Genomic DNA, 24,837 nt, shown 5'->3' with positions numbered 1-24,837 from the left:
TACTACCTAGAACAGGGCACAGCTCATGCTCACTGAAAGAGAGGGGTCTTTTCTATATTCTCTATCCAGGGCTGGTGTCTTTAATCTCACAACAATCACAGCAAGGCAACTGTTAATTAGCAGAACTTTTAAAATTTCAGTATATTCTTTTGCTGGATTTTAATGCTTTTCAATCAATAAAAAAATAAACTTACCTTTTTTTTATTTAAGCGATGTACATTGCTGAAAGTTTATTTCTGGAGAAACAGTTATGCACATAGTATTGGTCTATATTGCGCTAATTTTTTTTTATATTCAACTTGAGCATATATGTCAAGTTCTCTTTAAATTTCCCTTAGGAGAACCAAAAATATAAATGCTTGGAGTAGATTTTAATTAAGTATGGAAACTTCCCATAATGAAAAGAAAAATCCTTCTAAATACAGTCATCTTAAACATCTTGCAAAAACCCACATTCAGTTGCCCCAAGCAATCACTAGCCACATGGAAGAAATTGTCCAGACATCTTGCATTTTCTACTTTAGTTCAGGAAACCTCTAGGCCTTACTACATAAAGAAAAACTTCCCTACAAAAGATTAACTCCTAAAATATTCAACTAAAACCAGATGGATCTAAAACTGGACTAGAAGCTAGGTATGAATTAAAATTTCTTGTATTAGGGCCTCTTTTCTCCTGGTCTATAAACCCATCTGGGTTATTTCACCAATCTATCAAATAGACTGATGAATTATTTTATGGAGAAGTGCCTCTGGTGAGGATGAGAGACAGCCAAACTAGTAACTGACAGAGGTAATAGCAACAACTAACAGCGACCAATGCAGTACTCAGAGAGACAGCAGGGTGCATCTCTGCTCCACGCTCCAAGGATGAAACACTTTGCACTGTCCTTCTTCGGCTCCCCAAACATACTTCATAGTTAGAAGAGAGACCAGTGTGATGACAGCTAGACAGTCTAAGCCTAATCTCGATAATTCTGAAATAGTGGCAAGAATCACAGCTTCTTGTGACCTGGCACACAGTTAAGCAATGTGCTTGGCCATCATGGGGGAAAGAATGCCAAACACAACCGCTAAACACTTGATGAAAATAAATACAACTCTAAGAGGTATGAAGAGTTGTTTGCTACACATTTCTTTTAAATTTTGTTACCATAAATAACTTTATTTCTTTGTTTCTTACTGTTTATGTTAGCTATTAAAATAAAATGAATCCTTGAAGTGCACCCTTGAAAAATATTAACTCAGTAAATGTACCTAGAAAAAAACAAACAAGGAAGCAAACACATACCAAAACATGACACTATCCTGCACAAGTAATTCTAACCCTAAAGAGGGAGTGAAAGAAGGGATGGTGTGTGTCAGAGATAAGTTGTGTCAGCTCATGAGGGCAATTTGAATGCCAGGGACAGTCAAGTGCATGTGATGGAGTAACCTACATGTCAAGGATTAAAGTAATTTGAAGAATAAGACCTTTCATGTGAAGAAGGATGCTTGCAACAAGTTGTCTTACTCTGAGAATATTTCCAAGATACATGATTACAGCAACTTAACAGAAAAAAACTCCCCATCTGTAGCATTCGGAAGGCTGTGTTTTAGCTGTTAAAGAACAGGTAGATAGACAGATGTCATGCATTTCCAGCAGGTAGGTGAGTGTCATTACCACTGGCATATAAATGGCAAAGAAACCCATTTCAGTGGGGGAAAGCTAACAGGGCAAGTAATGAAACACATCCGACAGAAACTGGCTTCACTGCTCTGGCCTCTGCACGGCTCCTGCTTTTAAGGAATAATAAACTGAGAAGTAGCAAATGCTGCTTACCTTTCAATTTTTCAGCCAGCAAAGCAGCTTCATGTTCAGAATAATGCATTATTGCTGGAGGTGAAGGAGGGCGCAGTCTGTCCTCTTCCATTTTACGTCTGTGGCGTTCTTCTCTGGCTAGCATTCTTTGTTTGCATTCCCATTCATAAAAGTCATCTCTTGCCTGAGCAAAATCAACATGAAGGCGACCTGAATCCTTTTTGTCTGTGCTAGATCCTAATCTCATGCGGTAACCTGAAATCAACAAGTAGAACTAACGGTTGCAGGATTTATTTGCTTAAATTTCTCTTCACTTTTTCCCCCCTTTTCAAGTGCAGCCAGGTAAAAATGTAAATTAACAGATTCCCACATATCTATGCAATATCTATCAATCACCATGCTTTCACAAGAAGATAAACATCCATCCACTCATTTTTCTTCACCATTTCCTGTACCACCTATCACCATAGTACATGAACTGAAAAGTCAACCCTAAGGTATAGAACCTACATTTATGTTTAGAAATCTCTCAAAATACATAATTTTTCCACATGATGCTTCCAACTTTTAAAAGCAGAGAAGTCAGATAAACAAAAACCAATTATTTAAAATAGATCTGTTTTAGTCTGAATGGAGAGTCCTTCTTCCACTGATCCTGTTGAGATCATGTTCAGTCTAGTGTTTTTCTCCACCCTGCCAATGGAATTGGAAATATGGGGAAAGGCCGAATTTTCTAAAAGTCATGACTATAGCTGAACGTGGAAATTGTGCTACATAAACTCCTGTGCCACAAAGAGGAAGGTTCAATAACTACAGTTATGCTAGATCTCAAATTTTGAGACTTTACAATTGCAACACTATTTTCAAATTCCCCAGTGAAAATAATCTAGCAGCAAATATAAATCACCTGCAAATTAATTGAGTTCATCATTCCTTAAAGTAATTTCTAAAGTAGGGACAGATTTATTAGGCATTTGCAAGACTCCTTTCAGAACAAATAATGAAACCTGTTGTGCCTTATCTTTAGGGATATTCTGCATATTCATAATTTGGCCAATGTATCACATTCTAAAGTTAGCAAACTGCAAAGCTTTAACTTAAGGGCTACACAAGCAGCACAAAAGGGTCCTGCTCTGAACTAAAACTGTTGACTACTGTCAGAGGTCAAAAACATCATGCCACTCCTACAGGCTCCTCCTATAAGAGGAGCTTTTTGTGGCCATATTTGGGCACCTGTCTTTTTTCCAAGTTTTATTTCTAAGGCACAAATATATACACAGAGCAGTTCATCTAACTTTTAAAATGCCAACTCAGAGAAAGTGTGAGAAAATACTATGTAGGAGGCTTCAAACAGAACCTTCAATTGTGGGTAAAATTAATCAGTCTACACAGGATAGCTCCAATTTCTCCATGCCAACACACAACAGCCCAGCAGAGATTTCTCAAATGATGGGATGCTGAAGAGATGAATTCTGTGCTGAGCTGGCACACAGGAAGCTCTTCAGAAATGCACACTACTGCAACCACTGCATAATAACTCCTGACATTTCTATTCAAAATGTCAGGAAAAATGGTGTTTGCTGCTTTTGATCTGCAATCCAAGAGAACCTACCTTCCAATCTTGTGGTTTGCCTGTGTTTTAAGAGCTTTAGCACCTCACCACCACAGTTAAAACTCAGTTCTGAGCTCCCTCCAGGAACAGCAAAGCTGAGAATTGTGTAGTAGATTAAGCACATCCTCGCAGAATTGTGTATCTGTTTTACTGCTGGAAGGACATCCTGCTGTATGAATACAAGGTATTGTCTGTACTACAGCACACATGAGACAATAGCTTCAAAGACATTAAATATCCATATATGCAGTAATCCTTCAAATAAAAAAATAATCTGGGTGCCTTTTGATTTGATATTTTCCTTTCAAACACCTTGTGGAGTTCAGCTAAGGAGTCTGCAGGTGAGGAAAAGATATGACTTTCATTGTCCAGCAAGGAGTGCAAACCCAGATGAAAAACTTAAGCTAAGTGTTACAGAGGTCCTTCAAAACCAAAAGGCATAAAGAACTGCCTTACCAAGGAATAGTTTTGATAGGTTCCTACCAATGGAACCTATCAAATCTGGTCAGCAGATTCAGGAGCCTGGAGTGAAGTAAAACCAGATATTGTAGGAGTGGCAAAGGAGGGGACTGTTTATTATTTTAAATTCCTCTTGGCTTTGCTTTCTCTAGCTTAGAGAAGAAAACACCAGTCTTTCCCCCCAAAAGGTTTTTTGTGGCCATATATGTAGCTCTAGTCCCAAGGCATTGAAGGGAAGAGTTACAGATACACCCTATTCAGTGCGACATAATAGAAGAAGAGTGTGGGTGACCTTTCAGAACTGGGCTCTGAACTAATGAGGATGTAATTATATGGTTTTATCCACAGAGGTGTAGGCACAAAGGAGTCAGCCAAAAGGGGTCAGTGACAACTGTGACAAATGTTAGCCCCCTGCTCCCCGCCAGTTTGGCGTGCCAGCTGCATTCCTCACACAGTGTTTGCTCTGTGCCAGAACAGCATTATCAGCAATGCAAAGGACACTGCCAAGGTGCCAGGTCTCGTGAACCTAAAATTAGATCTCCCAGCTGGGCTGCACTTTCCAGGAAGACTCAATCTCTCTTCCCCTCCCTCCTCCATCCTTCGTCTCCATTGGCGGGAGCACAATAGTTATGGGCAGAGACAGAAATACAGCACTGCAGGAGGCAACGCTCTTGTGGACTTCAAGGCCCCTCACATAGGGAGAATAAAGAGCTAATGAAAAGGACTATGCATCTATAGGTTCTGTGTGCACTGGCAAAGCTGAGTTGTATTGAAGTGGCCCTCATTTTTGAAGTAAATGGGAAAAAAACTTGAACAGTGTACATTGCAGTAGCACTGGACAAATGGTTCCCTTTGGGAAACAAAATTAACAGATTTTGGAAATTTACTATGAATCACACTAAAAAAATGTGACTGCTTGTTTAACTCTAAAGACTGAAGGGGACCAGCCAGCCAAGTGATTACCACCAGCCCAGAAACTTAGAATAACCTAGCTAAGAAGGGACCTTGGGTATCACCTAGTCCAAAGCAGGGTTAGCTTCAAAGTCAGATCAGAATGGTTACAGTTTGGCATCTTTCCCTTAACAAAAACAACAAATGCCTTGAGGATGGTTTCTTGCACCTTCATGGGCTTTGCAGACACTACAGGACCAATGACCTGGCCAGTGAAGAACAGTCTCCTTGATGGTTTGATAACCAGAAGGACTCTGCATGCACAACTGGCAGGTTGTTTTGTACATGAGATCCTCAGGCACCCATCTGTGCTGGAAATTTTGAGCCTCAAGGCAGCTGGGAGGCTCAGGTTTTTTTCAATACCATGTCTCCCTATTGATGTTTGAGGGTGTTTGAATGTGTAAGAGAAACACCTGGCACTGCCTCCCCTTCATGCATGGGCAATGAATTTTTTTCCTCATCTCTTTGCTCAGGGCTGCAGCTAGCATTAACTTTGTGCCTGGCTTGTCATTTTTAATTTCAGGTTTGCACACAGTGGAAGACGAAAAGGCTTTGGGAACTTGCCAAGATCCTCACTTTAAAGGAGCAGAAACAGGAAAAGTTAATGAAAGTGCTAAATAAAAATCAAACAGTATTTTCATATCACAGGTCTAGTGCAAACTCCATGGCTTGACTTACCTTTGAGTGTTGCTATACTGGGCACCAGCCAATAGCTGAGGGCTAACTGGGGATCTAGATCAGAGTGTTAATGGTGATCAGAGAGAACTTAAAATGAAACAAGTAAATGGTACTGAAAGGAAACCCACAGGGGGAAATATCAGCACAGGAAAAATGCACACATGGGCTTTTGGGGTATAAACAGATCTGTCTCCAGACACCTGTTTGTCCCATATATTCAAGTCTGGGGCCATCAATATTTGCAGGAGTTACTGAATTTTCAGCCAAAAGAGTAAAGTACATACAGTTTTGAGAAAGAGCTTTCTCATGGGCTGGTATGATGGTTTTGGAAAGTCTTTTCCTTGGGAGATCAAAATATATCTTTAAAAGTTAAATGAAATCTAGCCTTCCTCAAGTCGACATTCTTATCATAGTCTTCTATCCATCTTCCAGTCTCCCTTTTCATACACGTGTACTTGGGAGTACAAAGGAAAAAAAAAACCCAGTGATTAAACTGCTTGATGGATTTTGTAATCACTTGCTCTATTCTGATGATAAGCATGGGATAAATGCAAAACTTGATGAGATTAGATGGGGTAGATAGATAAAACTGATTAGGTAGACAAAATTATCATTATATCAGAAATATCAAAGGCATGACTTTCCCCTAATATAACACACATATTATATTTGTACATCTCTTTTGTCTCTTACAGGGAAAATAAAATGCCTCAAAAATATGCTTTGTTCCCACCATTTCAGAATATATTATGTTTGAGAATAGAATAAAGACTGGTAAAACCCCTCCTGATATTTAAGGACAAGGAAAACATGCCCCTGCCTAGTGCCAGACCTCCCTGGTAGTGGTGGGGGACAGTCAGTGCTTCATGTTTCATCTGCACAGTTCAGCAGCCTTGCTAAAAAGAAGTGGAACTTGCCTACAGAGTGCTCCTGCATTTCTTTCTCATCCCTGTCAGTTGCACTGGCTCTTTCCCTGGTCTGGCTGGAGACAATAGGTACAACACTTTGGAAGAATGAAAAGGAGGGAGGAAAACACGGATGGGAAGGGAGGCTGCGGAGCAGACGTAAGAGGAAGGACAGGCAGCAGTGCAACTGTGACGGAAGAAAAGAGAAGAGGGAATGATGTACCAGGAACTTGGAATTAAATTTGCAGAAAATTCAGAATGAGAAAGAATGAGGAAAGGAATCTTTCACCTTTGTTTCTGCTCATGTCCTCCCTTCTGAGTGAACACTGATGCATTATGAATGAGGACACACAGCAGCACACAGAATTTCCTACCTCTATGGTCCCTTCAGGATTTAAGGCAAATGAAATTAAACTAAAACTTGACTTGGAGTGAAGTAAAGTGTGCAGCCAACTGCTGAGAAGCAGGAAACTGAGCTAGAGGAACACTGTTTCTGACCCAGGGTGGCAGCCTGTATATTTTTGAGCTTTTCTTTGCTCTCTTTTTTGCCACTGTTTTCTTTATCATAATCCAGTAATACCAGTTCCAACTGAATCTGGTGTGCCCCTCTTCTTTTCTGTTACTAGGGTCCCCTAAAGAGAAGCTTGAAGCTGGTAAATGTACTACTGCTTGTGATGCCTCTAATCTGCTGCAATGATCTACAGCATTTTGGAAGTAACATGAATAAACAAATAAATGAGAAGCATGGAAATCAGGAAGAGAGGATAGGGGAGGAGGGGCCGTAAGAACTGAAGTGAAAATTAAAAAAACAAAAAAAAGAAAAATCTGGAGTGGAATAAAGATCTGGCATAAACCTGAAAATATAGCAATATTTCAAAGAAATCTTTACACAGACCCCATAAAACTCATAATTTTCTATACTTCTTCAAACAGGTATTTAAAGCAAGCAGCCAAGTTAGGAAAATAAACCTCAAACAACCTAAAAACCCTAGGGAAAACCTTTGAGAAACAAAGGAGCTAGGTTCTTCCTGATGACATATTTAAAAAGTTGAGAGGCTTTCTTTCTTTCTTTCTTTCTTTCTTTCTTTCTTTCTTTCTTTCTTTCTTTCTTTCTTTCTTTCTTTCTTTCTTTCTTTCTTTCTTTCTTTCTCTATTTCTCCTTCTTTCTCTCTCTTTCTCTCCTTTCTCTTTCTTTCTATATCGGTGATGGTGATTTGAGAGACAGCTTGTTTCCAGCTGGGGGAGCTTCCTATGGACACCTAGAGGATGTTGAGATTCTGTCCTTATTGCTAAACAGAAGATGGTCAGGGTGGGAGCTCAAACAAGAGTCCTGAGTTTTTAACTCTCCCCCAGGTTCAAAAGGATGGTCCCAGTGGGTGCTTTGAGGTCACCTTACACAGGGTGGGTGTAAGTAAGCCAGTCTGTGTCAGCTTGTCTTGGCCAAGGAGCACTCCCTGCACCTTGTTTATTCAAGAATACATTGCATATGGGTTGAAAGTGACTACAATTGTCAGGCAAAACGGTGCTTTTGAGTCTCTCCAGGACCCAGAAAGATGGACAAACCAGCCTGTGGAGTGCAGACAAATACAGACAGTGCATGTGAGCCAAGTCAGTAAGGTGAAAAAGGACTTGTTTAGCAAGTCAATCCTCAAATGACAGAAATTAACCTTAACAGGACACTGACAGTCACAGAAGCCAAAAAATGTGAAAGCAGACTTATTTTTCATCTTTTTTTCTTGATTTTTTTTTTCCCCTGTGAATTAGAGATTGGGGGAGGAGGGGGTTGTTTCCTTGTTTTTTTGTTTTGTTTTGAGGGGTTTTTTTTTTGTCTGTTCCTTTGTTGGAAAATAAAGAGATTCTGAAATTTTACACCCTGTAATTTCTGCAGCACTCATTGTCATGGGAGGCAACAGACGTAGCCTACAGATGGGGCTCAGAATCTAACCCATGCGCTAGCTGAATACATGCATGCATAAAGACAGACTTTATTCAGGCTGCACCACAAATCTATAAAAATATGCCAGTAAAATTGCCAGCCTATCAGAAAAATTGGCACTGGAAAACAGCAGAGTTCCTGGCCCGGTGCCCTCCTCTTTCCACAACCTGTGAGCAAAACCATATAAACCTGTGTAAATCGAAAATAAGATTGTTCTGTAGTGAATTTCAGGTTCTGTTGCATTGTTGTGGGATGGCAGGAAATTGCTCCCAGGTAAGTAACATACAACACCATGCATGAGTCTTGGCAGACAGGGAAAAATAACATAATTGCCCCTTGCCACTTCATGCTACAGTCACTGAGTTCAAGAAAGACTTGCTGAGATAAAAGTTAAGAAAATTAAGCAAGCATTAACATCACAAAATACAAATGAGAAGCAAGGAAAATCCATTAAAGAATGTGAAGTACCAGAAAGGTAAATGGCTTTATCAACCATGAACTCCTCTGCAAAACGAATGTGACAAAAATTCTTCTTGCTTTTCCGAATTGCTGTTATATCTCCACACTGCTCAAAGACTTCCTGAATAATTTCCTCCGTTGCATTTTCTGGTAATCCTCCAACAAACACGGTTTTACACCCAGGAGGTCTCTCTCTTGTTGAAGGTGGTGGAAGATCTAAGTCAAAACAGAAATCACATTGGAATACAAAATCTGTCTTTTGATCCATTGGCTCTATTCACCCCTTTAATCAGTTCTGGGCAGCAACAGTTACCTGACATAGAGGCAGAAGAGAGGGACAAGCAAAATAATTGAATATTGCAAAGATTATCCAAAATTGATCACTTGAATCTAAACCCTTTCAAGCTTCAGGTGGTACTTCAAACATTTAGTCCTGCCACTGCAGGACAGACAGTGTGGTCTAAAAGGGTTTTTTCTTCCCTGTACAGCCCCACAAAAAACAGAAAAATATTCTGTTTCAAAGCAGAGGCGTTTCTGCAACTGATTTGACCCTGAGCACAGATCTCAGGCTCTAGTGCAGTGCATTCAAAGCCTGAACTGCACCATCTCTGGCTCATACCCATCACTCGCCATGCTCACCATGTGTGTGGGCTGTGAGCAAGCCCATGCTGTGTACACCCTGTGCACTTGGACTGGACACCTTTCCCTGGTATTAGCATAATTTCATTTCTGTCTCAGAGTGCAGGAGCACAGCAAACAGAAAAACAAAGTGGGAAACACAACAAAGTGACAGCATGATGAAAACACTCTGCCGGTTATCTGTTTTGTCTTGTTGCCAGATAATGGAGCAGACGGCAGCACAGGGGAAGGATAACCTCATTGTTTACAAGTGCTCATGAGGTGGAGTAGCTAAAAATGCTGCCTCCATGTATATAGAGAGAGAATTTATACACACTTCTATCGGAAAAACTATTAAATTTTTGAAAGCCATATAAAAATAAAAGCTATCATAACACTTCACCTTGTTTATACACAGTGAAAGTAATTCTCTAAGAATGAATATGACTAATATGACTTACTTTTTGGGCCCTTTAACACAGTAAAGGAGGTTGCAACCTTAAAGTGTACATACATATACATACATACATACTCACATACACAACCAGTTTGATTAAACCGTGATCTGGATACACTGCAAATCCAGAACACCTGAATATTTGCTCAATGTTTTCATTTCACAGTGATAGTGAAAGTCACTGGTATGATGGCTCTGAAACTCATGGGGCCAACATACAAAATCAGAGTTTGTGCCTGAGCTGGTATCTGAGTGGGGAGAGTTTTCCATTTGCACAATAACAGTAGGAACAGGAGGGAACCTGGTCCCTGCTTTCAAAAAGAAGAAGGAACTCATCTGCCATGTTGAACTTTTTGAAAAATGGCAGGAGAGAAGCTGTAGCCCCCTTTCCCTCCATGTCCCTCAAAAAGGGACTGTAGTGAGGCAGTTTGGGGTGCAAGTTACTGTGTTCAGGGACATGAGCCCAGACTGGTCCCATCTAACTACAGGCACCTGAAGGGGAACACAGAGATGAACAGCACCATATAAGTTTTATGTTTTGTGACATCCTGATATACAGGAAAGACAGGTATATACTATGAGCAGTGTAGATCTTTAGGCTGTGTTACTTTTCTATAAGTATTTTTCCTTTTTGTATAAGCATCATAGTTTGTTTTTTTTTTTCTGTGACCTTACAGAGGTGAATAAGGATGCACTTATACCATACCATTCTTTACACACAGAATAGACCTTAGAAGGAAAGACCACACATGCCTGTAATTATAAAGCATAACTGTTATTAGATAAAAAATATTCATGCAGTGTATTTGGGAAAGTAACATTCTTTCTTCAGATCCACTTACTTGGGTTTGGAGGGAAGAGTGTGCAGCTTTTGCAGTGAATTATTTCTTTGACTACAGGCACATCTGTTGGTGGTGGTGGTGGCACTAACCCCATGCCTGGTATCATTGGGTTAATTGGCGTGATTCCAGTCATCATGCTAAGGCTTGGATCAAAGCCTGGTACACAGATTGAATCTGTAAGTATAGAACATAAAATCCTGGCTTATAAATCTTCAAACTACCTGTTAAAATTTTCTTGTATGGACAGTTTCCCTTTAAGTGCATTCTCCTTGTTCGTTTCACAAGCATCACTGTGAGAATTAAGAGAAGGGGAAAAGGTAAAACAGAAAAATGGAAAAGGCAGAGAAATAGGGACAAGAGAGGGAGAAGGAGAGAGAAAGGGAAAGGAAGAGGGAGAGGGGGAGGGGGATGAGGAGGAGGGAGCTGCATTCTCAGCGTAAAAAAATAAACTACACATAAAGAGGGGAATGTTACATAATCTAAAATATTAACATGGCTGAGTAAAATGTAGCACATTAACATGTAAAACCATGCACCATGAATATCTGTTATTATCTGGAATGCAATTTTCTTTACATAATGCTACTGGTCACACTGCTTTCTGCCCAAAGCATAAAAAGAATATAATTTAACATTGATATGTCCTCTCCATCTAATTGTCAGACAGATTTATCACATCATAGCTTTCTCCCATAAGTGACCTTGATTTACAAACAATACAGAGAAAGATCCATTTCTGGCTGCTTTATAGATGTCTAGTTAGCCAAGACTTCTAACCATTTTACCCTGGAATATAAATTTACAGCTGCACAGAATGGAGTCTTTTTGAACCTTGGAATTAATTCCTTCTTGTCCTGTTATTTAATCAGATTAGTAGATTCACCTCAACACATGTACTATTAACATATACCACTACAGCCTCATAAAGTAAAATGAATATTTGGCAAGCATTTCTCTTTCTCCTTCCTGATCTCCTTGCCAAGACTTCCATACGTATTACTTAAAGCTGAAAGATTTACCGGGGAGCACCAGTGCTTTAACACCATGAATTGTAATAAGCAGATGTTTCAGAGGAACCGAGAGCCAACTTCTCAAATTCGCTTTAGTTAAAAACAAGGCTTTGGGTTTCTTGAGGCATAATGAATAAAATATTTTGAGAGACCGATCTCTTTGTTGGCATAACACTGCTGCTATTTGGCATCATCAATTATTTAAAAGAAGAGAGTTACTTTGGTGTTCTACAGATTTTCTGCTGAGTTTTCTGGCTAGCAACTGGAAAGTATTTAATGATACGTGTAAACATGGGGTTTGGTAGCTCAGGAGCTTGTTTATTTTGAAGAAGCAAAGAGGGAAGAGGGAAACAACTCCATCTCAAGCATTTTATACATACATATACACACATATATATATACACACATATATATATATATATGCTTTGAGCTAATTTTAAAAAGGCAGCATGATTAATGAAATGTGACCAGAGAGACACCACTTTCTTCATCCTAAATCTGCTGCTGAGAAGCTATATGGCCCTGGGTCAGCCCACTGACCTTTCTGTATCTTCATTTCTGCGTCTACAAAACAGGCACAGCAATACTCGCTTACTGGTGAGTATTAGCTCACATTTGTATAGCACTTTGCAGGTGTAAAGCACTCTGTGGGGGCTGAAAATTAGCATTATTACTCCTGTGAAACATCCATAATCATGTTCTCCAGGAAGGACAACTGAGGACTGAGATCTACTCGAAAAGAGCTCATATCTGTCTCAGCCGCATGCTCCCTGCTCTTCACGCACTGACTGCGAGCCTTCACCACCTTCAGGCAGTCCTGTACAACAAGCGTAGCAAGTGCACAGTAAGCAAGGATTTGCTTTAGGCTTAGTGAAGACTAATATTAATGAAAAGTCATGATATTACATCGCTTTTTGTAATAAGTGGGTTTTGAAAAAGGATTTGCTCTGGGTATGATGCTTTTTTTTCAGTATTGATGTATATGCATTGCTTTTCAGATTTAGCTTTGAAACTTGGAGGCTGTCATTTATTCTGCAAGATGCAGTGGTGGCCATATATTAAATATTCATGGTGAATGCCGGGAGATGAAGTTAGAGGTGAAAGGGCAACACATAATTCAAACAAGTCCTTAGGCTACGCTAATAATCTTAATCTCAGTTTTACAAATCAGGCTTCTGACAGTCACAGAAGACCACCCTGTGCAGTACTCTCTGGCTGTGGGTGAACCTCCATCTTTGTTACTCACTGCTAAAACATCCCATGGAGCTCAGTGGCATGCAAAGCAGGTCACCACGCTAGCACACAACACACTGTGCCATACCACTCCTCTCCTGGCATGAGGAGATGTCAAATGAGGCATTTTGTCAATCCCTCTGGACAGGTGTAGGGTCTGCTACAGTCCCAGCCAGATATGAAATTTCATATTGAATCCAATATCCACAGCAGAGCTGCAGCATTCTGAAGCACAGGTACAAGATGATGGACAGAAGGCCAAATTCTCCCTGTCCCATAAGCACCTTTCAGGCCCCATGTCACAGCCAAGGAAAAAGATCATCATCTGGCAAGTGCTACCACAAGGTGTATTTAGCTTTTGCTGTTCTGTTCTTAAGACAACCACCAGACACATTTCAGCTTTTCTCCAGGGCTAGTGACATGAAATAACAGCAAACTCTGCCCAAACCACAGGCACATGTTCTCACCCAGAGCAAAGACGGCAGGTTTCAATAAGGTACAGTTTTCTGAATTTTCCTTTGGCAGTGGTGCAGACACAGAGAAAAACAAATCTAAGGGAGATGGCCACCGGGAAACTCATGTCCACAAACACTGCAAATCTGGGCATGGGGAGGAGAGCTTTTAGGTTGCATGCTAATCAGAACAGGTTTGTGAATTAAGCAGAAGAACATTATTTGCCACAATTTCCAAGTACATCTATATTCTAGTAGATGTGACTTTGTAAGTAACTCTGCCTGTGTTAAATAAGTGCACGGCTTTGTCATCAGTTTCTTTTACAACTAGAATCAATCTACAAGAGCATCAGCAAAGTGCTGGGGTCCAGTCCAACACTCATGAAATGTCCTTCTAGGAGTGCCGGGACTCTGTGCCTTCAGAAGGTGACTGTGCTGAGGTATACTGAAGAGGACTCAGTCAATAATTCTTTAAATCTAATTCCACATCTTGCAGGCACTAATCCAAGCCCGGCTAAGGTCAATAGCAAGACTACTGAAGGCACGAACAGATTGTAACCCTGACCAGGTTTAAATTCTCTGTCCTCTTGAATCAGTTGCTTAATTTTTCCAGTGTGTTAAATTGAGAATGAAATGCTTTCACACATAGCATGATCACTGAGAGGATACACAGGCACCAACTCTCCAACATCCTGGAAAAGAAAATCATTCTCTGAAAACTAAAAACTATTATTTTGCATTGCAGTGATGGAAAATCCAGATGAATTTCTAAGGAGTGAAGCTCTTGTTCAGACCCCAGAAGAGACTGGTGGTGCTTGCATCTCCAGAGAAGCTGATGGATGCCACCTGGATATTACTGACAAACCATGACAAGAGACTATAGATGGGGTGTCCAGACAATATACTGGTCTGGACTCTGAGGTGCAGAGAAAAAAGAATGATAAAGTCACCAGAAAAGAAAGTCAATAAATTTGCCATATCTGTGATAGGATCTAGAAGAATCCTAAGTTTAACTATATTAATGCTATTGAGTGGTGCAATAATAGAAGTTGGATATATAGCTCTTGTCTAGAAACAAGGGATGATCATCCATCAGCACAACCACTGCAGTCTGCTCCATGTCCTGGCAAAATGCCTATCTGGAGCAGGGCCAGGACACCAAACTTAGCACTGGAGGCAACTCCTGTTGAACTAACTGGTAAGATTGTTGGTCTTCAGCATGAAAGAAAATTATAACAGTTATGCAAGGATTTCAAAAAATAGGAACCAATCCTGCCCACATATGATTTTTTTAATAGATCTCCTTAAAGATATGATTATTAAGATACTGTAGACTTTAATATGTTACACTAAACAAAAAGATATATTACATTTATAAGCAACACATTGAAGAGTTAAAAAAGCAATACTTTATGTTTTCAGTAATCATGGCATTCTTTTTAAAGGGATCTGTTTATATTTATGCAGTTAGCTAAGGGTTTATAAATTATAAAAACAATCCAGAAGAAGAGACAAAATTTTCATTTAAAAATGTTAATAAAGAATTAATAAATGAAATCATTAAAATGGAAAGTAATCAGAGATCATAAAGAACTTTAAGAATGGAAAAGCACATGTTGATCAAGTTAGAGTCCTTTTGGATACTGTACAAAAGGCTTGAACATTCACACATTTGTATAGGAAAACAGAAGTATTTAACAACAATATTTTGAAGAGAGAATATTTTGAAATGGAGAGGCCTAAATTTGGCAAAGCAAATTAATTCCTGCTCCATCTGATAAGAAATTGGCATGGTGGAGAACAATAAAAATCTCTGGAAAGCAAATATCTGGAAATGGCAGTCAGAGAGACAATAAGAAAAACCTTGAACACGTGGAGTAGCTTTTAAAGCTTCTTTTTCTTTCAAGTGGAATAAAAGAACGAAACATTTCACAGGAAATCTCAGAGTCTGAAAAAAACAGAAGAACAATAAAATTCCTTTGATGAAAACTACATTCTAACACAGTAAGTAGTGTAAAACAATTGCTTTTATTAGGGTCCATCTTGAAACGAAAGGAACAACTTTGTCTTCCATAAAAATAGCCACACAATCCAGTAGAACCATCCTCCTTTCCTTCTTTGGCAATGGTTGCTGTCTGAATCTCCTTATGTTTTTGCCACATCATTGCTGTGTTCAGGTAACAAGGATGTTTATTCCTGCCAGCTCTGCTTTTGGGTATTGCACTCCATCACAAATGTGTAAGTAAGTTACCACCACATTTCCACCAGCCCTTGCCACAAGGTATTAATCTGCTCAAAATCACTTTTTAAGGGTATAATTACAATTCATAGTATTACCCATGGGTGTGTCTTTTTTTTTTTTTTTTTTTTTTTTTTTTTTTTGCCTGCAACTGGCAGTTGTTTCTGTGGAGTTTCATGACAGCTGCCAAGTTGTATTTCTGTTGGATGCATATGAACATCCACAAAACAAGGGTTTGTGAGCACAGACATGGAAGGTTTCCACCATGGACATCATCAGCCATGTGGCTCAGACCTGCTGGTCAGCACACAGAGAAATGGTGAGCAGTGAAAATGATCTGAGCACAAAACAACTAACAAAAATAATAAATGCTGAAAAGAATTCCCATGGCCTGCGAGTGATCATTTTACACCTACAAAAATAGTCTGTTTTCTGCTAGAGAATGCCAACATGAACTGAAAGGACTAGGACAGTCTTGGCAGCATCTGGTAGTAAATGTAGTAAAACACCATTGCTGAGTATTTTGAGACCAAATATTGAGTTGATTTCTAAAAGTCAAAATTAAAATTTTCCTGAAAAAGAGCAAATCTAATAGAGAATCTGCCTCCCTTATAACAAATACATATATATACACACATACATATATGTGTATATACACATATATACTGTCACTAGAAAATAAATTGTTGCTATTGTTTTATCTGAAATACAGAAAGTACCTTACTGGAGTAAGGAAGAGTTACTCTAAAAACTTGTATTTTATCTAAAATTCTCCCTCAAAACTCAACAGTCTGCCAGTGCCATTACTATCATCACAATCTAATCTTTTCCTTATGACCAATTAAGAATGCATATTCAGCTGCCAGCCAGAGATCAAGGCTGGATCACTGTTTTCCCTGGTCATTCAATTCCTAACATCTTCTGGGTTTCACTAAGCTTTTGGTGGATGTGACTCGTTTGGTCAATATTTAGGGCTTCTCTCATCAGCGTCTTTGAATACATTTCCTTGACCAGTTTAGACATCATTAAATGTCTAGACTTGTCTGCCTCTAAAACAGATGCTGGATTGTCCGGTAAACTTCTAGGCACATAGTAATAAACAAAGGTGGGATAAAAAACATCTGACAGCTCCTCCATTTGACCAGCTTAGCCACTATCACCCTGTCTCAGAGCAAGCACCATCTGACTGTGGCCAGCAGCAGAAGCCTGGGGTACCAGAATAAGAAATAAGCAGGTAAAGAGCAAAATATTCTTAGCTTATGTACATTGAGTGCTTACATATTTTCCATGAAGGGATCATACCTGAACAATGCTTTCTAGCAGACATCTATTCCACATAACTTGATTTATACCTTTTTACTAAATTCTGCTATGTACTTACTTATATTTTGAATCCATTGGAACCTGTTTGTATCTGTGGCTTTCAGATAGTGAGTGAATTATCTAGTGATAGTGCTAGTGAGTAGCAACTGAGTTCAGAATTGTGCTTCCTTTTCTTTGCTGAAACAAGGTATTTGGCAGTTCCAGGTGGACCTTCTAGTTCTTCTGTCCTGAGAAATCATTAATCCCTTATTCACCTCATCCACAAGATTCCGGATTTCATTTCTGCTTTTATATTTTACCATGTGTTTTGTCTCTGTGGAACTGCCGCAAGGGAATATGGATATGGAATCTCTGATTTTGGCCCCTTTTAAAATCATGAGAAGGTATGTGCAAGGGCAGAGATATCTTTGTAGGTGCTCCTCTAGTCCTTAGCTGTTGAAGAACTGAGTGCTGAAGATGTGGGCAAATACCCTTACAGCGACGCTGCAGGAACACAACCAAGGAAGGACCATGTGAGCACAGGGCTCCTGCAGGAATAATCTTTGTGTGTGTGTGCACATGTGAAGGTGTGTATTTGGAGGAGTGGAAAGGAGTGAGTTGAGAAGGGCCAGGAAATCAGCTTCTTGACCTCTGGCTTTCTCAGTTGGCCAGGGGATCCCTGTTAACACCACTCAGCAAGAGCTACATTCTGTGAAACAGAGCCTGGTCTGTAGCAAATACAGGTCTCTAAGGGAGTTTTGACAAAACAGAGGGTGAGGGGAAATCCAGATGAATGTTTCTCATTAATAATCAATGAAGTTATAATTTATGTGAACTCTACAGTGTCTGCCAGACCCACTTCATAAACAAAGACCTTGTAGTATCATCAAAATACTTGCTGCTTGAAAATTACATCTATGAGACATATATCACTGACAAAGCTTTAGGGCTGTATTATTGTACTTGCTTTTTTGAAGAAAGCACAGTGTCTGCACAGAAGAATAGTTTACAGCAGACAATCCCCAAAGTTTAGATGCCTTTCTTCAGAGCTAGTTATGCTGCAGCTGAAAACACTAAAAGCAAATCTGTCCTACTCTTGATCCCTGCCCACAAAATCACTTGACAAACACTATATTTAGAGCAATATACATGACAAAGACTAAATTAAAGAAAACCACCTTCTCTTTTTACAAACAAATCATGGGGTGAATCCTGGTTCATCCTTTATTGCTGCGGTGCTTGGCACAACAGGACCTCAATCTTGTTTAGAGCTTCTAATGCAATGCAAATAATAGGAGAGAATAACAAATAATAATAATACAACAAAGTGTTACCACAATGGATGCCACTCTCCTCCAAAGATGCAATTTCAACCCTGTTGTGTTATGAAATCTACAATGTTAATGTTATTTCTAATACTGTTTCTGCTTATGGATAGCCACCGGTGCCATTTTTATCTCAGAGGGGTTTCAGGCACTACCTGCCCATGGTGAATCTATTTAAATTCATCTTAGAACATGTCTGCAAAAAAATACCTGACAGACAAGCCTGAGAGTGATCTGGAAAACTCAGGGCTTAATGTTGAGGGAATCTGATGATGGCTTGTCAGTTTTTAATGCCTGACAGCTGCATGTGTAAGAAGCTAAGCCAGAAAAAAAGTGACTAGTCTTAGTCTCCATTCACAATCAGCTTCTCTGCCATGTGGAAAACCCTGTTGCTATTGCAGCAGAAACATGTGGGGATGAAAATTGAAATGGTAGAAAAGAGAAAAATAGCAAAGAAGGAAAATGTGAAGAGAAAAATCAAAATAAATGCAGGGAAAGAGATGAAGGAGAGGGAAAGAGTAAAAGACAACAATATTGTCTGGACTGTCTGTGTCCATACCTTATCCACAGGCTCTTTTGACCTGTGCCAGGATTTTGAAGGATTCATGACTTTATAGCACCTCGCAACATCCAGAGTACTGATCTCCCCAAAGTCTCTGCTGCTTAAGAACCTTTCCACAGAATAGGAACAATGGGCTTCTTCCACCTTTTCACCAATAAATCACTTCCTTGCATGGGGTCAGTCGCAAGTTCATTGAGAAGAAAATCACAAAAATGCAAATTGTGCACAGTGCCACCTGGTCCCTAGTTAATGGCTCCTGAGCTGCAACAATGTGGGGCCGGCCAATATGCAAGATGCAATGTAATACATTGCCTATATGCTGTAAAATGTGCACAGCTGCTATTTCCTGACTTTCAAAAGTCTTTGTGTGCTGACTATTTGCTGCTTAGGACAATCCTCCCCTATTCTGAGATTTTTCCCTCCATTTCTTCAATTTTGTGCTCATTGCAATGGGTTATTTAGCAAGGTTAGCCTTAGCCAAACTAAGTAGCCTCTCTAAGCTCCAATGGAAGCTGTTCAGTCTGTTTGCCAAATGAACCTCTTCCTAAAATAAAACGTCGCCATGTTCCTTGAAAACAAGATCACCTTTCACTTCAAAGTCCTAGAAGATGAGAAAAGAAATAAATAAAACATGATTACACAGCCTAGGAACTGTTAATGGATTTTTTTTCTTGCTTGATATCTAGGAAAGTGCTGTATTCCAGAAATTTGAGAGGCATTTGTACAGACACAAAAAGAAAAAAAAAGTTTATTGGAAGATATAAGCTCCTGAGATGTAAATGAATACTGAAAAGAAATTGGAGAAATAGGAAAAATTTCAATTCTCAGGCTACGCTAATACTGAAATATGATCCTTATAATAAATGAAACATAAAAAGCTTTCAGTGTGTAAAAGATGGTAAAATACCATCTTCTGGTTATTAATGTGACCTCAGAGAAAATGGGTGAAAAAAAAAAGAAATTCAGACATTCCACTGGACACTTTCCAAATGAAAACAAAAGGGACTCATTTTTCTCATGAATCATGAAAGAAGTTCTGGCTATTAAGCTGGAGTTACTGTGTGGATTCTTGAATCTGTGGAATGCATACAAACACTCTCCTTGCCTTTCAGGGTCACAGGAGTAACAACAGTCTTGCCAAAACTGGAAAGAAGCTGTACAACCCAGAAAGGTGTATCAGCTGCACAGTCAAGTTCTTGCAGAAACACAACAAAAACTGTGCTCTGACAGGCTGAAGAGTCCTTCTAGCCCTCTAGCCCAGACACCTGCCTCCAACAGCAAATCCCTAATTTTGCTCAATACCAGAACAGAACAATTCTGAAGTGACACTTCAGTATAATTTTCTCCCAACCTCCAACTCTCACTCTGCTGCTCAGGGGCTTCCTAAAGCAGAGGAAGTTTTGTGCCTCCTCCAGGTTTATTTTTGGATGAAAATACCAATGAGCTTTATTGCATGGGATGTATTTCTTTTGGTGCCATTACAAGAGATGACAGAAAATTGTCCAGTGAAATCAGCTGGAAAATCTTGAGTGACAATATTTCAAACTTTTAACCAAGTTATTCTACATGCATGCTTCTCTTTTAAAAGTCTGAGCAAACAGCCAAAAGAGAGATTTAAGCTATAATTTTAAATTATTATTCCTGGTGCTATTTTCCTAGTCTCTTTTATGTTAAATCATTTAAATAACAGTGTCAAAACTCTTAAATCTACAGTATCTTTAACCCCCTGAGTACTAGAAGAAAGTTAGGTATACTAGATATAGAAAAGATCTGTTTTCTGTATATGAAGGTAGTAAGGAATCTTGATATTTTGTATTATCCTCCACAAGAACTGTTTGACCTCCGTGCAGTTTATGGCAGTAACTTGTAGGACAATATTTGAATGCTCTGTGCATGAGCAGAATACATGCTGGGTTTAAATTTGATTAACTAACTGTTGAGTAAGTAATAGAGTGGTACTTGGTGAATTAATAAACTGTTTATTGGTTAAGAATTAACCAAGAATCCTATCTTGAGAATACTATGCTACATAAAACATGATCTGAAAAGAATCCAGAGTTGAGAGCAGCAAGTAATGCTCCTGAGTGTCTGTAGAAATAGCTATCTTAATTAAACTCCAATGCACTATGACAAAGCTATTTTGGCTAGATTTTAGCTATAAAAGCCATCTAGCACCTCAGCAACGTGAAAACACTCCTATGTGCTTAGGTGTTGCTGCAAACACAGAGTGTTGGTGACTACAGCTCTTCAGGAACACGAGAAACCATGTATCTTTAAATAAGCAGGTACCTTACTTTACATTCTTTTACCTCGCATAAAAGGTACTGTAGCTAAGGGCTGGCTCAGGCCATGGGCAGCACGGCTCCATCCAGACCAGAAGGATTTGTGAATTCACAGGGGTCACAGCCAGGTATGGCCTCAGCACTGGGGAGCCACGTGGGGAGGACAGAGTGATCTGTGGTGACAAGGGAGCTTGCACATAGAGATGGCAGAGGATGTAAAATCTAACACAACCAGCAACTGAAAGAGCAAGCGCTTCGTGTTGAGGAGGGGATGAAAGTTGTACAAACCAAGAGAATAGAAAGTACTGTCCAAAGTACTTCCACATTCAAAAGAGGAAGAAGGGCAAAAAACCTGCGGAATTTATTCACAATTCTCAGTCAACCTCTTTTCTCCAGCTTTGGAAAATCCACAACACCCTCATCTTTGAATGATTTGCAACACCCTCAGTTTTTAGCTAGAGACCTGCCAGAAGGGAAGGTAATAAAGTCTGCCAGACAAAAACAGAGTATGTTGCTTATCAAACAGGAGAGGGTTTTCTTATCTTTTTCATTGTTAAACCTGGGATTTCATCCGTGTTCTCAAACACAAATAAATAAGTGAAAAATATTAAATAAATAAATGTTATAAACTTCCACAGGTTATCATTGCTTGTAAGCTCATGAATGTAGTATTGGGTTTGAGCTAAAAATATTTAGAATTATAGTTTTTGAAACATCTCTTAGTGAAGGCTCCCTTTGGCCATCTCCCCACTTCTCAAATTTCACAGTGCTTGAAAATTTTCTAATGCATTCATTGCAATTCAGGACAATGTTTCAAATTCCCCTTCCATCTATGAACACAATGATTCAATGATTGTTTGTAGATCTTGATGATACAAGCACAAGGGCCCTCTCAGCTCTCTGAAAGGCCTGTTTTAGGCAGCCAGACTCAATGGCCAAATGGCCAGCAATGGTGGTGACTGGAGTACTCTCCATGGCTGGTAGAGAAATCCCAAATGGGATGCCCTTAACTTCATAATAAAGCAATTCCTCTTTATGCTATTTGAGTACAGTAATTATCCCATTGACCAGTTTAGAAGAGGCTTGACATTAAACCAGCGTCAGGAGAATGTGCATCATGCTAAGGTAGATAAGGGTAGTCCCTATGTCTGAAAGCTGTTACCTCAACCTTTTAGCAGACTTAGACAGAAATTTCTGTGTGTTTTGACATCTGGGTCACAACCATAAAGTCTTCCAGCACAAGTACAATAATTACAACATTATGAATACATTTTTCAGTTCATCTCTATTCCTTCTGTATATCCCTCAGAGCGGAAAACCCTTCTTTCCACCATCTGGGCATTTCTCTAGTACAAGGAAGGTCAGCAGCAGCTAGAGATGCCAGAATGGCCAGCTGCTCTGTAGCCTCCCTCCCCGGGGCCTCAGTACCGGAGCCATTATCAATGGAACGGTGCGGACTAATAAACCTTGATTTTGGCAAATAGCCCAGGGGCAGCCAACTGGAATGGGTTAAATCACCCTGAGGTTCTTTTAAGATACTCTGAGACCTGTGCAGGGCAGTGCACAGAACTGGGTTAATGCTTCTGGCCCCCAGTGACTCCTTCCAGCTCTCCTGTCTCTCACAGCAAGGGGAAATGGATGCCTGAACTAATAATAAACTGGAGCTGAGCATGTGGAGAACACCAGGCCAAATATAAAGCAGCTGGGGCTCTCTGGCCAGCCATTAACTTAGCTCAATCACAGCATTGTCTGGAGTCTTCTGGAAAACAGGTAAAAATAAGATGAGTAAATAAGAAACTTCCAAATCAACCAGAAAAAAAAAATACATATTGAAACATTTGTATGAAGCTCTTATGTCTTATCAAGGAATTTATTATGACATAGCTTTTATTTCCTAACAGACACAAACCTCTCAGCATATTCTTCACCAAAAAAAGGGACTAAAAATATGAGAAATGATTACAGGAGGAAGAAGAAATATCCCCAAGAGCACTTGCATCTCTGTACCTCCAAATAGCTTAACATAGAGACATTGTTCTTGTCTGTTTTTGTGGGTAAAAAGAAAGGGTGATATTTCACTTTAGAAAGTAGCAGTCTTGGCAAGATTCTTACAATGTCATATTTCATTACTTAGTTTAACAGGAAAAAATCTTGTCTGAAAAGAAATCAGGAACTTTTAAAAATGAACAGCATACTAGAGGAAGCAGACTGAGACAGTGTGCACAGAATTAGCTCAACTTTTATTCAATTAAGGAAAAATACAGGTTTTGTATCTCCTGTGCATAGCACGTTTTAATTGAGATTATATTAGTGGTTGTGTGCAAAAGTTGTGACTTAAAATTCTTGCTGCTAGAAAATTTCATCTGTAATTTCTGGCAGCCTGCAATGGAGGTTCAGCTGCTAATATTGCAGAGCAGTGAACTAAGTGTGTAGCAATTCCACTCACACACAATCAACCCCACCATTCAGAAATGAAATTGCCCCTCTTGGTACTTACAATTTACCATCAGAACACTCTACATGTCTTTAACAATACTGTCAAGCAAGGTCTGCAAACCCCAAGAACAGAAGATATGTTCATTATTTCAAGAAGTATCTAATTTTTTTACAAATTAAAATAAAGCAAAATTATGTCAGATAGACTTTCCTTCAAATTATAATTATTCTGTATCCCATTTTTAGTGAAAATGCATTTCTTTGTAACAATTGTGAGCTAGAATATGTTACCTCATAAATACTTCATTTACCTCACCCTATACATTTCCACAGCTAGGGTTCTGTCAATAGCTTTATTAAAAATCTTTTTTTTTTAGAGGTTTGTAAGTCAACTGTAAAAGTAAGTTCCAAGATGAAAATTGGCAGATTGTTGGTTGTCAGTTCAAAGATATATGATAGTATTGTTCTTAATATATCCTTAGCATATTTTTTCAAATATTTAAAAGAAACCCCAACCCAAACCTCCTTCACTGGCTTTCTTAAGCCTTGTTTTACAAGGTGTACAACTACCATCTCTGGTAGTGAATTAATATAAAAATAACATAAAGACACTTGCAGCATGCAAATGTGTTGGTGTAGTTGTATTTGAAATTCTATGTACAATATAATTGAGCAATGCTCAATAAATAGTGGATAATTATTTAAGACTGAAAAAAATCTTTGCTGAAGTCTTTCCCAAGAGGCTGTCAAAGAAACTCTACAGGCATAAAGTGAGAGACAAGGTCTTGTCCTGTTGATACAGGTCAGAACCTGGGCAAAGAGATGGAAATTCAAGAACAGGAACTAACAAACACTTTCCATCTGAATGGTGTGATTTCAAGTAATGTTAATAATTGTATTGAAAAGAGAGAGATTAATGTTACAATAAAACATCCAACAGACATAGAGCTGATTGCCTGAAAAAATATATATTTATATATAAAAGGAATTTTAGAGGAAACAAAGACAAGGAAGAAAGGAGAGCAACAAGGATGCCAGTACTACCAAATCCCAAATGTCTCTTTGCAGAGGACAGGCTGAATGGCTCATGCAGTAATGACCTGGCAGTGTGGCACTGTGCATTGAAGGGGTCAGGGAAGCCAATTAAAGATGAGCCTGCATAAGGGGTAGGGAAAAAAAGGCATGGGAAAATTACTGCAAGCCTCTTAGAAAACCCAGACTCTCACCTGACATACCATGCTCTGTATTACTCACTCCATCCTCTGCAAGGAACATAAAAGC

At 39.2% G+C, this 24,837-nt stretch overlaps 1 protein-coding gene across 3 annotated transcripts in view; it reads right to left on the bottom strand.

Moving 5' to 3' along the window:
- The window catches only part of ENOX1 (ecto-NOX disulfide-thiol exchanger 1), a 354,413-nt gene that overhangs the window by 88,757 nt on the left and 240,819 nt on the right, over positions 1 to 24,837 (bottom strand). For all 3 annotated transcript variants that reach the window (XM_041467082.1, XM_041467084.1, XM_041467083.1), the window contains 3 exons: positions 10,716 to 10,889; positions 8,808 to 9,014; positions 1,820 to 2,053 (listed from right to left, as the gene is read on the bottom strand). In XM_041467082.1, coding sequence (XP_041323016.1) covers positions 1,820 to 2,053; positions 8,808 to 9,014; positions 10,716 to 10,889 — 615 coding nt within the window. The remainder of the gene's footprint in view (positions 1 to 1,819; positions 2,054 to 8,807; positions 9,015 to 10,715; positions 10,890 to 24,837) is intronic.

This window comes from Pyrgilauda ruficollis, unplaced genomic scaffold (assembly GCF_017590135.1).
Source record: "Pyrgilauda ruficollis isolate IOZ18807 unplaced genomic scaffold, ASM1759013v1 scaffold20, whole genome shotgun sequence".
NCBI lineage: Eukaryota > Metazoa > Chordata > Aves > Passeriformes > Passeridae > Pyrgilauda > Pyrgilauda ruficollis.
This window is presented reverse-complemented; position numbering and strand designations above follow the sequence as displayed.